Raw genomic sequence first — 15,235 nt, forward strand, 5'->3', positions numbered from 1 at the left:
TGTGGTTTCTCAGAGGGACTCATTACGGAATTTGGGTTGCATCAGCGGTAGACTGGTTTTAATGACTGTGGCCAAAAATGTGTGGCGGCTTAGTGACATGTAACTTCCAGAGATTTCCTTGCTTGATTTGGGATGTGTCATATTCTGACTGCTTAGGATGGATTGACACTTTTTGTTAAAGTAAATATGCTCAGCCTATTCTTCTGTTTTGAGCAAGCATATCAAATGCTCTAACCAAGCCAATGCCTCTGACTGAGAACTGGGTTTTGCAAAGAGGCATCCTTCCTTTCTCTACTACCAACCTAGAAGCAGAGCCTGTGATCTCTGTCTAGGTGAACTTAGCTGATCCTGCTGAGTCAATGAAAAACTCTCTCGTTTGTTCCCCATTCTGTAAGTTCATCTTTGTTGTGGCTATACCCTGTCCTGGGATAAGCAAAAGCTGCTGTGACCCTGTTGTAGAAGAAACACTGAACTTAACTGAGTTATTCCTGTACATGGAAGTGAAAAAAACTCAGGTCCTTTTGAATTCCAAATACACCATTTTTTATTAAGTAAGTTTTACTAAAATTGAAAACTGTTGTAATACTTAAGGCCAGCTTACCCAGTTTTTCTTTGTATTTGGTTCTCCAGCTAACGATCTTTCTGCTTTCCCTTTCTTGTCCTTTGCAGGTTTCGGAGGGCAATCCTGGCAATGGTGCGATGTCAGACAAGACAAGAGATAACTATAAACAATGCCTTGCCCATGAGCGTATCTCAAAGTGCACTGACGTCATAGGACTCGTGTCATTTGCCTGCATACGTTACATGGAAAGGAGTGAAGTCTGGGTTAAAGTCAATTAATCTTTTGGAAGATTAATATTTTGGAATAATAATCTGCCCCAGCCAGCCAGCTGTTTTCTGTTAATCACAGTAATCTTTTTAGATAGGTTAAGAAGACAAAAAGACAAAAACCACTAAGACTTTAGTTTTTGAGAGTGAGGTTTATTGGCCCAATATGTCTGTCCCAAACAAAAAAGGCTAGTGAAGTGGTCACTGTTACTCTTGCAGGGCTGGACAAGGTGACACAGGGGCAGGGAGAGACTGAAGCCGGAAGTGCTTAGGTTCAGTAACATAGATTTTGCACCTGTAATTCCTTTCATGAATTACTTTCCCTCACCTCCCCTTGAAAGTTTTCCAGACTTGAAATATTCTGGATTCTCCCTCTGTGAATATATTTCTATACCAAGTATCCATGTTGATATGCTTTGCAAAGTTCTGTTTCTGTGAATATGTTAAGATATAGAAATATCTAGCCAAACCCTATAGAATCTGTTATCAGCTTTTAGGATTTTGAAGGAGTTGCAGGATATTTAATGTATTTTTAAAGTTTTGGCTCACACAACCAAATGAATTTGGAGGAAAGACAGCTTTTGTTTTAGTAGTAGTACATTTCTAGTGCTTGTGACTGCACAGCAAATCCTGAAAATGAGACAAAATGCACCCTAAAGCTTGATACTTGGGAGGCACATAAAACTGAGTAAATATTTACGGTCGTTTCTCATAATTTCTAAGTCAATCTCATGGTTATATAGGTCTGTTGTGTAATTTTCAAAAAATACCTTTGGCGATGTGAGCAATGGGTTTTTTCAGGATGGAAAAGATGACGGTGTATAGATCTATTTATGAATGGTAGTATATGCACTCTTGATTCTCAGATTTTGAGAATAAATATCTTCTATTATTATGTATGCATGCATCTGAAGTTTGGCTTTGCAGTGTGTTACTTATTTAAAATATACGTGTTTTTTTGGTAAAAACCTGTTTTTACAGGATTTTTTAAAAGCTCTGGAATCTAGGCTTCCTGTCAATTTGTAATTTTTCATATTAAAGAAAATGCCGTGCAATATCCTCATGCTGTACTAGATTTCCTTCAGGAACCTTGGAACACTTTATGGACAGTAACTAATGCATTGCCTCTTAGAAGGAGCAAAGAGACATTTTATTACATACTAACCCTACAAGCTACATATTAAAATAGCCTTGAAACACGCTGGATATGATTTGAAACAGAGTGTGTTCTTCTGACAGAATAAAGAATGAGCAGGTTTAATTGATCCCTTTCAGGATACATTTGAAGGTTAAGCAACGACAGATCTCGGCTAATCTGATGTAATCTGCTGTTACTAAATGGATGTCTACATTCACAGTCGTAGCACACTGCACATGAGTGCCTAGGAATAAAGTTTTCATATTTTTTCATATCAGTTCTGCTGGGAGGAAGCCATGTATCTTTTTATTTACTTCTACATCTTCATGAGCTTTTTTGAAGAAGTGCATGGTTTTTGTCCTTCACAATGCACTTGCGTTTACCATGGCAGAAGTGATGGCACTGGAACAAGGTATATATTTTATTATTTGTTATACAAGGCAATTTATAAGGAAAAGGGTTGAAGAAATTGGAAATAACATTCTCAAACATTGCAAATTAGTTCTAGCATACTTAAAATAAAGGCATATTTTACACTGGTGTTATATGGCTAGCAGCATTCCTGAATAGGAGCAGATGGTGATTATGACTTGGTACTTAGCAAATAGCTACTCTAAATCTTCAGTTTTTGCAGAAGGCAATTTCTTTCTGCTCCATGATTTTCCTACTATCGCAATGTCCTTTCTATTTCTACAAACTAGTTGTCTACTGTAAGGTGATTCTAGTTTAAATAAATGCAGTAGTTTCTTCTTTTTCAACCTGCAGGAAAATCATATAATTTTTGGTAATAAAGAGTTTAATTTGAAATTTGATGATCTGAGTATTGTCATGTCAATTTTGGGAGATACTGATTGACATTGCTACTTATTGTCACAACATATCTAGTATAAAGCTGCATGAGGAGAAAGTAAAACAAAGGAAGAATATAGAGAAAAGGGGGGGGGGAAATTAAAGATAGGCTTATTGATGGGAGGGGAATCTTCAAGCTAATATGTGCAAACAATGTACCCCAAAGAAATGGAAACATAGTGATTCTTGAAAATACTGAGAAACCGCGTTTGACTGAAATCAATGGGAGCAGAAAGTTCTTAGCACCTATAAAAAGCAGGTCATTTCTACGTAGACATCAAAAGGAGGGCTAGAAAGCTCTCCTTTAAAGAAATATGCTAACATTTTTAATTTTCAGTCTATTCTGAAAGGTAAATATAGACAAATACTTTGAATCTTCATCATGTGGAAAAATTAGAAATTAGTAATCCAATATTCTGAATTTTAGTAAAACAGATGGCATGCAGTTCCCACTTGAGATACATGCATGTATTGTTCCTTATACATGGCTTCTGTTTTTCAGTTGTCTATAGAATGATGGACAGAAGATGGTACTTACATGCTTTAGAAAAAAGCAAATCTAGATTTCATGTGAAAGTATCATTGCTATTTTGTATTCCTTTTCCCTTCAGAAACTCCACATTTGTCTTTTCAATTTTTAAATGAAGAGGACTGTTCTTGATTTGATGTTCTTTATTCTGCTAGTAGTGTTGCGGAAAGTAATAGCATTTGCATTTAAATCTGAAATACAAATTTCTGATAAAGAAATGAGAAATGCCAATATCTCTCTTTTTTTTTCTTTTTTTTTTTTTTGGTTTTTTTTCCCCCCCTGTTGCTAGGTCTGTGCTCTGTAATGATCCTGACATGTATGAGATCCCTGTAAATGTTCCTGTGGATACTGTAAAACTTCGTATAGAGAAAACTGTCATACGAAGGATTCCAACTGAAGCCTTTTACTACCTAGTAGATCTCAAATACCTGTGGGTAACTTACAACTGTGTAGCCAACATTGATATCAGCAGTTTCTATAACTTGAAACAACTGCATGAGCTACGGCTGGATGGTAATCTGCTCTCCACTTTCCCTTGGGAATCACTGGCAGAGATGCCCAACCTACGGACTCTTGATTTACACAACAATAAAGTGACCAGCATTCCCGCTGATGCTGGCCGGTACCTGAGAAACCTCACCTACCTGGACATATCCAGCAACAAGCTAACCACCTTGCCGTCAGACTTGATGGACATTTGGCCCCCTTTCTCAGAAGCTGTCCTGTCCAAGAACACAGACATTCTGGCGACCCAGAGAGTAATTTTGGGTACGTTAAACCTCATTAAAATGTACCTAAATGTTAAGTTGCAAGTGAGAGCAGGTAGGGGACCAGCCTGGGATTCAGAAGAGTGGATTTTATCCAGGTCAGTCTTCTGGTTTGCTCTGTGATTATTTAGTTATTTTCTGTTGGTGACAGAAAACTATAAAATGAAGATAGTGACCTCCATGTATGTTGTTATTTCAAGGTTGTAAAACTGAGGTAAAATCTATGAGATTTCCGTCTACAGGGGTACAGGCCATATGGAGTATTCAGAATCCATATAAATGCAAGGCTTCAAAAAATTGTGTTTCTGATGACATTTCCCTCATCACTGTAAGTGGTTGCAACTGCAAGCATGTCCGTTTGCAACTGTTTTTTCCAGTGGCTCACAAGCCAAACAAGTAGCTAGAGTTGATGCTCGTGTGAAGCCTGTCTTGAGACACAGTGCTGCAGATAGTGGTGGTGGCTCAAAAGAGGGCAACTCTGCTCTCCCCATGTCTCCTGCTGGCCTTGCATTGCTCTAAAGCTGACTGATTATCCTGAAGTTTTTCCCAATTTACGTCTTGAATATGAGAGGGAGAATAGGAATCTGATCCCTACAACTTCACAGTACTTTTTGTAGTATTTAAGGTAAGGATTTAAGAATAGTTTGGCCAGACTCTGATTTTTTTTTGTAATTTTATTCCACGTCTCTAGTATACCATCACAACCAAAGTTTGTGACTTTGTGCTTTATCTTACACTTTCTCTCCACTTCCTAGTCTTGCAGGTAACCCCTTTCTCTTCTGCAGTCTCAGAACACGGCTGGAACAGCTCTATCAATAGTGTTCTCTTCTGTTTATGTATAAGTCATGTTTTGATGTTTGTGTAGTGTTGCAGGTGGAAGGGAGGAAAACCAGCTGGCTCTCTCTACTGCAGTAGTACTATACCCACTGGTAAAGATCTGCCCTGCATTGTACTGCCCAGTATTTCCAATTTCTTGATCTAAACCCCTGCTATTCAGTGTTCATTTGTTCAGCTGCTTTGTTTCACAGCAGAAGCTGCAATTTGAAATCTCATTCAGATGAGATTGTATATAACTTAATAGATGCAAGTAGGCTGAACGAGTTCCTCACGTGCATGGTAACTGTAGGTTTGCAGCATTAATAGGATCTTTGTTTATTCAGGATTAAAAAAAAAAAGAAAAAGCTGTAAAAGTAAGTCCAGCTTAGTACCCCTCTCCCTGTCCCCACACTGAAGGCTACAGGAGGCAGTAAAGTAAGAGCTGACTGTGCTAGATCTAATCCTCCTGATGATCTCATGTGGGAGTCCCAGAGGTTATTTGGTTTCCTTGTCTTACATAGCTCTCACCACTTAAAAAACAAAACAAAAGAAACAAACAAACAAAAACAACCCAAAAAACAAACACCAAAAAACCCCAAAACCACACACACTCTTCTCTCCTCCCCTTCCCCCGGGCAACCATCTGCAGGCTTTGTTGGTGCAGGCACTTTGCCAGCATTTTCTAGTCCTGGCAAACCCTCTGCTGCCAGCATTGAGTTCTCTAGAGACTTGGGATGTGACCTTTGGATCATTTTCATTTACGAACTACAACTGGGTTTGAATACAGATCTCCAGAGGTGAACACACACTGGGTTCAAACAGCGCCTTGCTTCTCTTTTTTTTAGTATTATGTGCTGAGGGAGGCTCTGTGCAGTCATTACAGGTTTGGATCTGAGAATGCAAAATGCCAGGTAGTACTTTCATTGTGTTGTGTTGAGTAAATCTACCTTAGGTAAGCTGTGAATAATTAGCTGAATTTTCTTTCATTGACAACATAGCCTTCTGATGAGTATATCCCAATGCAGACAGACAGTGCTTGCTATATAAGAAACTCTATAGTGAATAAGGAAACATGCCTTTCCTCTGGAGATTAGAAAGTGCAGTGCTCTTTATGTCATGGGTTATTCTGACAAGCTTACTTAGTCTCCATTAAGTGTTAGCTTTATTATCTGTGTTACTGGAGCTTGCGAAGTTGTAGTTATGCCACTCACGCTCACTGCCAGCGGCTCGTCCTTAGGTTGCTGTTGATGGATTGTTACAAAGCAGTTGTTTTTCAGGAATGAATGGATGATAGAAACTATCAGGCTAGAAAGGTGACCTAGGAGTTGAGATGTGTCTATAATGTTCCAACCGTAGGAGATGTCAGCTTAGAACAACAGGAGCAAGATGTGCTCTGTGGCATTGCTTCCTCTCTGACACCCCTCCTTATCTCTACTGGGATTGCTGGAGCGTGAGGGAGGAGAAACATTTCCTATAGGTACTCTCCTCTTCCTCTGAGGTGGAGGTGAGGACCACAGAGGTATGTGATCAGGAAGGATTTCAAAAAGGCCTCTAGCCTGCTGGGATGCAGATCCAGATGAACTGAACCATTCTGGTTAAGTTAGTGCTGTTCTTAAAGCCTGCAGCCAGACCATTCCAGAGCCTTCTCTGGTAACGTCTTCCAGTGCTTATCTATCAGGATAGTGAGAAAGTTTCTCTTAATATCTAACCTCAATCTCCCTTACTGCAAACTAAGCTGATTACCTCTTGTCCTACATGAAATGGACATACAGAAAAACTAATTACCATCTCTTATAGTAACCTTTCATACATTTTCCTTCCCTGTTTGCCACCTTTACTAATCACACCATTTCTTTCACCAGTTTCTTATAGACTGTGAGGTTTGGGGTTTTTTTTCATTTTCTACCATAGTTACTGGTTCCCTTTGGACTCCTTTGGGTTTTACAAAAAAGGTTTCTCTTAAAATGTGATGCCCACAATTGCATGCTTTGATGCTTAAGAGTGTCCTATGTGCTCCAGCTGTTCTTTGTGGGAGCGTTCAGCCTGACCTATGTGCCTACATGGAATGGTAACTGCAGCCAGAGCTCTGCTAGAAGTTAGAACCCAGAGCAAATAAATGCTGTTTTTGTCTAGTCAGGAAAACAGCAGTCAGATTCTACTTAGTGTAAGAAATTATGGCTTGAGCTGGCTTCTCTCCTAGTTCTGGCAAAACAAGATTGTCACTTGTATTTAATTAACAAGATCAACAACAGCAAAGCCCCAAACTCAAATGTGTGTGCACATGTATTTTTTAACACCAGGAGGCAATTTTACCTTCAGTGTCTTGACTGAGCATAAAGAAGGTTGCATGTAAGAGAAAGTTCAGGTTTCCCTTGGTTTTCTGTGGGCTCTAAGGGATGCTGCAGTGACTCTAAAATGTGACTGTATGGGTGGGGGTGTTTTTTCTTCAGTTCAAACTGCCTGAGGTAATGTGAGAATTGCATTACAACCCATAGAATTGTGCTTTTGTAATATAAAATAGCAAGGGTATGTTGTATGCCTGATGGGCTGATAGGCATGCAGGATAGTTTGGAGGTGCAAAGCCTGCTGCACTTATGTCGAGGGCAAGGATAGGATAGAGAGAGCCATCCCTGGTGTGGTCTCATCCATACGCCTTTCAGGAAGCAATCCCTGGAGTGCGAACTGTCCCTGGAGCCACATCTGGCTTTGTCTTGGAGAGCGCCCTTTGGAACAGTTCAAAACAAAGCTGTGCAGTGAGCTGACAACTAAGCAGTGGAAATGATTGAGGGACCAATGTGTGAGTTCATCTGGCCCTCTCTTGGTTACCTCTGGAGCTATAGCCTGATACTTTGATCCAAATCACAGCTAAGTTTCAGCATTGGCTGCTGTACAGAGATTGAGATTTCTGGTGTGAATGATGGCAGTATCATTTTCCATATGGAAAATTACATCTATTGAGTCACTGAGAGGAACAGAGGAATCCAGGATTTGATAGGGTGGCAGTTAGATGAGATCTTGCCTCTGTTGCACGTAGAAGTGCCAAAAATTTGAAATGCTGCAGGTCCATCAGGCTCCCAGCTATTATACTGGGCCATTGGGTAGATGCTGCTTTTCCTGAAACTGCTCCCCAGTAATTACTGTCTGTAGGAAACACTGGGACACAGTGCGGGAAGTGGGCTTTACTGTTCAGAACCATGGATCAAAACTTTTGTAGCTTCAGTTGGAAGAGAGCCTTGGGTAGGTTGGCCCAAGCTGTGGTGAATATTTCCATCAGCCCAAAACTTGAATATTTCACATACTGCTATTTTACAGCAACTGAAAAGCAGTATATTTTACAAGTTATGGTCTGAGACTGGTTACTGATTTACAAAGGAAATCTCACTTGTAGCTATTTCAAATGCTAAAGTCCATATTGACACAGCATGGGAAACCCTGCTACTGAGAAGACTGAAAAAATGTGCATGCACAGACACACATATACATATATTTGCCGTTGTACACAAGCATACATATAAATGTGTGAGAGTAAATTTAAAATATGCTGAATCTAGAATAAAGAAAGGTTTTTAGAGCAGTTTGTAATTCATATTTAATGTTAAAATACACTGAATTGGTATATTGCAATGCATAAATATTTACCAACATTTGTTTTGCCTTGGTTAGTATTTCTTTCTCAGTTCAACAAGCTGCCTTAATATTTCTACAAAAAAATCCAGGGTTTATAAAGGCTTGGTGTTCCATCAGATACACGTGCCATTGGAGACTTATCATTATTTTTATTTTGTCTTCTTAGGAAATTATTTTCCTGAGGGGATTCCATCTCATTGCTTTATTAAAGCTCCCCATTTTTTCCAGTTTCTTCTTTTTTTCTTTCCTTTTTTTTTAACCTTTTCTTTATTCTTTCATGTGTTTGTTCTCACTTTTACCATCTTGTAAACACAAGCTGTTAAATTTCAGAATGCCCTTTGTAGTTTGGAAACTAGGTTTACATTCCCATTTCTGTTCTCTTCAATAGCTAACTGAAGTATAATCAAATTCAGTGTTTTATCCTTGCTTCCAACTCAATAGTGCTTTCATCTTTTCATTTTGGGAATTCACATGACTTGATGACTTACAATGGCTGTGCAAGTTTACTAAAAATAATGTGAATACTGTCAGATATTGGCAAGACACAGATAAATAGAAGGGATGAGCCGTGGAGGCAAGGAAGGAACTCCTATAGCTGTATATATATATGTAAGTCCTGCTTCTTTAGCCGGTTCCACTGGGAAGCATGATGGATGGGGGAGATGAGGTGACTAACTGAAATAACTCTTTCTTTGCACTAAAGCACAGGAGTGCAGAGTCTTCTGGGACTACAGCTTTCCTCTGAAGCTGAAACTAGGCCTTCAGAATGATCTGAGATGGTCAAACCTGTGTCCCAGACTGGAAAAAGGACTATCTGGAATCTAAGGACTATCCATCTTTGCTTCATCATTCCTTCTATTTTGTCAGTTTCTGATACTTATTGTAACAATTTTGGGTCTTCTTTGGGACACTGCTAGAATGAAAGCCATGTTTTTATATGTTGGGAAAAATTTCTTCACCGAAAGAGTTGTCAGGCACTGGAACAGGCTGCCCAGGGAGGTGGTTGAGTCGCCATCCCTGGAGGTATTTAAAAGGCGTGTAGAATGTGGCACTTAGGGACATGGTGTAGTGGTGGACTTGGCGGTGTTAAGTTTATGGTTGGACTCGATGATCTTAAAGGTCTTTTCCATTCTATGGTTCTATTTGAAAGGCCTGTAAGCGCTGCTAGTAGTATTAGAAACAATAATAAACCCCATCCTTTCCTGCAGTAAGGCTTGTAGGATGCAGAGAGGTCGCAGAAGAAATATTTTCAGTACCATTCAATGTAAGGGAGAATCTGCTGCCTGGTATGTGGGATGGGAGCCCTACTGATGCTGCAAATCTGTCCTGACTGGTGGTGTGGACCCAGAGTTCCTGCCCTGCTGCCTGCTTGTAGCCACAGCTGCCCCATGCTTCTGTCCTCTGGATAGCACCAAGGCCGTGCTGGGAGCTCACATGCATTTTAGCAGCATTTGTTACAGAGGAACTCTGGCAGTTGAGGCCTTGTTTCAAGGGGATCCTGTCTTCCCTCTTACATCTTAGGGGAATTTAATTTTCAAATACTCATATAGTCTCTTTCTTAACATAGTGAGGAAAATTGACCCCTTATAAGCAAGTGAGAATGAAAAAAAAAAAATTACAGGAATATTGTCTCTAACTCTCTCCAACTACAAACTAAAGCTTGCCTAATTTAAAAGATGAGTACAAATAGTTACATACATGTGCTTGATTGGGCAGAATTTTTATGAGCACAAACAGTTGATGTGCCTAGACATATGGAAAACATTCGGATGGTATCTCCTTTTCTTGTGAATATGTGTGTGAAGTTCACAGGAAAATTTTTTATAGTTTGGAGATTTTTTTTTCCTTTTTTTAAAAGAAAAGCCGTTGCTGGTACAGTTTCCTTGATTTCTTCTTCTCTGTTCTGGCTGACAATAAGTAGTGAATAGATATAAAATCCCCTATGTCTGGAAGGGGTGAAATTGGATTGTGATGTCAAAGTCATGGAATCTCTTCAGGTCAAGTCTTGTTTTAAAGAGCGGGGATTAATTGGGGTTTACCATGGTTTTAACCAATCACTGCCATTGTGCTTAAAATAACCTAATCTTGGTCAGGCGATAAAAGGAAGCAGTAGTTAATTATTCATGTATTCTTTCATCTACAGGTTTCTTCCAGAAGAAAAAGCGGAATTTTTCCATTAGCTGTTTTGATAATTCCTAAAAATACACCCTGAACAATATTAGCAGGTGTTTCAAGTTTTTTTCTTTTAATTTTGGTTTAATTAATATGACTTCTCTGTTGCACTAACCAGTAAATTCAATAGCGAAGGGTTCTTGCATACCATCCCTCGTTTCAGACCGTAGGTTCTGTTTATTGTTAAAAATGAAAAAGGTATGCCCAAAAGTATAAGTCAAATGAGGAAATATTTGAACTCATGAGTGATATGCTGTGTGGTGTTTTACCTGGTGAAGCCGCTGTTGCTCTATGAAGGTCAACATAGCAGAGTAATCAATACCAGCTGAGGATTTAGACTTATATTTCTCAGAAATGGTACTCTCTTTCACCATACTAAGTTCACCAAGAGGGAGAAGCCTCTCGTTCAGAGACTTTGGAATCAAGAAGCAAATGTTATAGGCTCTAACAGAAGAGGAGAGATAGTGTTCTTGTGTACTATCATGGAAATATTGTAGTCATCAGCTTTTTCCAGGGACCTTCCCATTTCCTACTCTTCTGCTATTCTTTTTGAATGTATTTCAGAGGTTGTCTTAAATTGAAGCCAGATTTCTAAGAATATTGGTGTAGTTCAGAGCCAGATAAGAGTTTTATTGGCCTAAAGCTTTGTCTCCTTAGCCTTTATCTCTTTTTCAAGGGGCAGAGATATTGGTGTAAGCTCTAAACCCTTAAATCATCATGTTCTCTGCAAGCATTGAAAAAAGGGTCTGAGAAGATCAAGTTCTAAGAGCCCAAAGAAGGACTAAGAGCAGAGGAGAGTGACAGGATGCAACAGCCCTGCGAAGCTGTCTTTCCAGAAGGCACAGGCAGGTGAAAATGTATCATCAGTCTTAAGATATCTTTTCAAAGTGGTTTTTCCTAGATAATAGCAAAGTTAAGCAAAGGTAGTGCTATATATTACTATGCTCCTGTAAACTTCTGTGAAGAAAAAGTTTAGCTTAATAAACATTCATACTGTTCTTCCTCACCTCTGCAAAAACTCCCCCACCAATCAGCCGAACAAAAATACAAATTGAAAGAGAAAAGATTAACTCAGAACAGGTCCACGGTTCTCCTTGATTGTACCTGGTGGTAGTCATGCATCATACTGTAATCATGGTATCCATATATTGCCTGACAACATTATTTTATTTTTTTTTTATTTCCCCTCTTCCCTTCCTGCTTCAGGTTTGCAGGACAACCCATGGTTTTGTGACTGTCGCATTTCAAAACTAATTGAATTTTCCAAAATCGTGGACAACTCAGTTGTACTTCTTGATCCATTGGTTTCATGTAGTGGACCTGAGAGCCTGGCAGGAATCTTGTTCCAGAAAGCTGAGCTAGAGCAGTGTCTTAAACCATCCGTGATGACGTCGGCGACAAAAATCACTTCCCCGCTGGGAAGCAACGTTCTCCTACGCTGCGATGCGACCGGCTACCCAACACCGCAGCTTACTTGGACTAGGTCAGACAATATACCAGTGAACTATACAGGTATAATTGCTTTTTTATAGGAAATGGGAGAGCCTGAAATTGTTGGGTTGGTTGTGCTTTGAGATCATTATAATGAGAAACAATGGACCAGGTATTGCACCAAGCTGGCAATTGTATCCATGCAACAGCTGTTACGAAATTCTTTGTCTAGGTCTTGGTCTGAACAGGTCCAACAGACTGTTCTGATTCTGGATGTGATCTGTAATAAGAACAATATGCGTGGAGGAGGGAAGTGGATGAAGCGGGGGAAGAATAAAGGAAAATGGAAGTTGGGATAGTTGGGGTCTAACTCAGAAGCTGAAAAGCAGAAAGGAGAATTCATTACTGGAGTCTCTGTTTTGGTTCAAAATGTTCGTGTTAAAAAAACTAGTGAGGCCATAACTGAGCTGCTTAAAACTCAGCATTGTAAACATAGGATTTTCCAAAATCATGTTTTCTATGTTATTTGCAAATGTCAATTGTTTATTTGCAACACTCATCTTGCATGCTAAAGAGGCTGTGATTGTCTCATATCATTCTAGCTACTACGATAGATATTTATGCAGTAACTTAAATATAAAAAATGTTTCTTGCTAATGCCAAGTAGTTAGCAGTTATCTTAAATCATAGGTCTGAAGAAGGTAATAGTCCAAAGTACTGAAATATCTTAAGACAAAGGTAATTTCAAACAATATTTTAAATGGCTAGTGTGTTCAGTGTCACTTGAAGTCAGTGAGATTTGTATTTCCTAGTCACTTAGCTTTAAGACATTTGATTTCTCTTCATGTGGTTTTGTTTTACTTAGTGAAACTGCAAGTTATATTGTAATTCCTCCAGACATTCAATTCCATTTTGACCCAAGCTGAGCACTTTTCTGCAATAATATAATATGGCAGGGAGTTGCATAGTTTGGGGGGCGGGTGGGTTTGGTTTGGGTTTGTTTTTTTTTTTTTTAAAAGTTTAATACATGTGATTCCTTCTGGCAGAAATAACTTAAGGGAAGAAGTAGTCTAATAACGTTTACTTTCTCTTTAGCTCCCTTTTATAATGTTCTACTCTTTGTATTTTCCTGTAGTAATTCAAGAAACACCTGGAGAGGGTGTCAGATGGTCCATAATAAGCTTGACAGGGATTTCATACAAGGACGCAGGAGAATACAGATGTAAAGCCAAGAACTTGGCAGGAATGTCAGAAGCTGCTGTTACTGTCACAGTGGTTGGTGTCGTTACTACAACTGTGTCACCACAGAAGTATGGAAGGAAGCAAGAGGCAGAGAGACAGAATACCACTCAGGAGGAATCCAGGCAGGAACCTGAGAGGACAACCACACCTCTTCCCTCCACCACACCAACCACCACAGCGCTGGTTAGCACTGAAAGATCAACGAGCATCAGGTTTACTGACAAGAAGCAATCCAGGCCCATGTTCGATGGAAAGAAAAATTCAAAAGCAGTGACAAATGGAAACAAAAAGCAGACTGGGGAGATAAGCAAGAAAGGTGAGGAGACTTCAATGAATACAGCAGGTATGGCTGAGCAAAATGTTACTGTAAAGAACCTAAGAGTGATCAGTGAAACTGATGAAAGAGTGACCTTAACTTGGAAAACTGTCAATGCCACAAGCAACTCTGCAGTGACTGTGTTATACTCAAAGTATGGTGAGAAAGATATGTTGCCTCTGAGCACTGATTCTAGCAAAAACAAAGTCACAATTGATGGTTTGCAACCTAGTACTCAATATATGGCATGTGTCTCACCCAAAGGAGTGCCACCTACAAAAGAGCAGTGCATTATTTTCTCCACTGATAGGTTAAATGATGAAAGCAGCTCTCAGTTTTCTATTCCGATATTGGCCAGCAGTGCAGCATGTGTGTTTGTTTTACCTTTGATATTTTTCTTACTCTACAAAGTTTTAAAACTTCGTGTGAAACCGAAAACTGCAAAGGAAGCTGACCTTGCAAAAGAGACCTATGTGAAATTTGAAACACTGTCTCTGAAGCCTCGAACAGTGAATGCGGGAGAGCAGCTCTGGGCACGAAGGTACACAGATGAGTCGGAAAGACTTCTCCTTTGTTCTAGGTCAAGCATGGATTCTCAAATGACCTTCAAAAGCGAGGGCTCTAGGCCTGAGTATCTGTGTTGAACATGGGTGAGGATGGAGGAGATGGAATATACAATAGGTAAAATTAATCCAAAATGATGATACTGCATGTGGAAGCAGGTTGGTGCTAGGTGGTGGTCAGAATATATTACATGATGTAATGCAGCCTACTGGATGGGAAGGGTGGTGCGTAGGAGGGAGAAGAGAAGAAAAATGTTGCCTGTTTATTTTCCTTTTTTATGTTTGTGACTTTGGATGTGAAAGAATGATGTTCTTCAAAAGATAAATACAGCATGAAATTGTTGCCTGGTTAAAGATCTATTTTTTGTTTTCATTAAAACATCATTCTGTTTTCTCTTCTTTCATTTTACTGTATGATGTGCTAGTTGCATGTATCAAACATTAATCACAACCTTCATAAAAACTATATACTTAAAAATAATAGGAAAACAGTTTAAACTACTTCTGTCAAGGTCAAAACTTTATTTGAAAATACAAGTTTTCTTCTGACATCAGCTTGTGCTTTGAGACGTCATACAGCTCTATTTCTACAGTATCTTGGACTGGAAGTGATCTCAGGCCAATCAAGACAAGCTAGGTAGCCACAGCTTATGGATTCTTGAGAGGTACAATACACATCATATTGTCATTTTGCAGATGCTATGGCAAAGGAGCTTCTTTAATATCTGAAGCTCAAGTAAGATATTATTATGAATAACTCTGTGAGAGATACTAGATATTAATAATGTTAACTTACATCTAATGATCTTATTGCAAAATCTCAGCCTTAAAATTTCCTTGGATGCATATGTCTATATACCTCAATTTCAGAAATCTCTGTACAGAAATTTTGTGGTACTGTGTAATACAACACACAGTCTTATATACCTATATATTACATAGATATTATGTACTACA

General features: G+C 39.1%; 1 protein-coding gene across 1 annotated transcript; it reads left to right on the forward strand.

Moving 5' to 3' along the window:
• The first annotated feature begins 3,404 nt into the window (after positions 1-3,404).
• LRIT3 (leucine rich repeat, Ig-like and transmembrane domains 3) lies at positions 3,405-14,687 on the forward strand. Its single transcript, XM_075150604.1, has 3 exons — positions 3,405-4,112; positions 11,933-12,238; positions 13,293-14,687. Exons 1-3 carry the CDS (start codon positions 3,569-3,571, stop codon positions 14,357-14,359), a joined length of 1,917 nt encoding a protein of 638 aa, XP_075006705.1. The 5' UTR covers positions 3,405-3,568; the 3' UTR covers positions 14,360-14,687.
• Positions 14,688-15,235: the final 548 nt, after the last annotated feature.

Source organism: Calonectris borealis, chromosome 4 (assembly GCF_964195595.1).
Source record: "Calonectris borealis chromosome 4, bCalBor7.hap1.2, whole genome shotgun sequence".
In the NCBI taxonomy this organism is placed as follows: domain Eukaryota; kingdom Metazoa; phylum Chordata; class Aves; order Procellariiformes; family Procellariidae; genus Calonectris; species Calonectris borealis.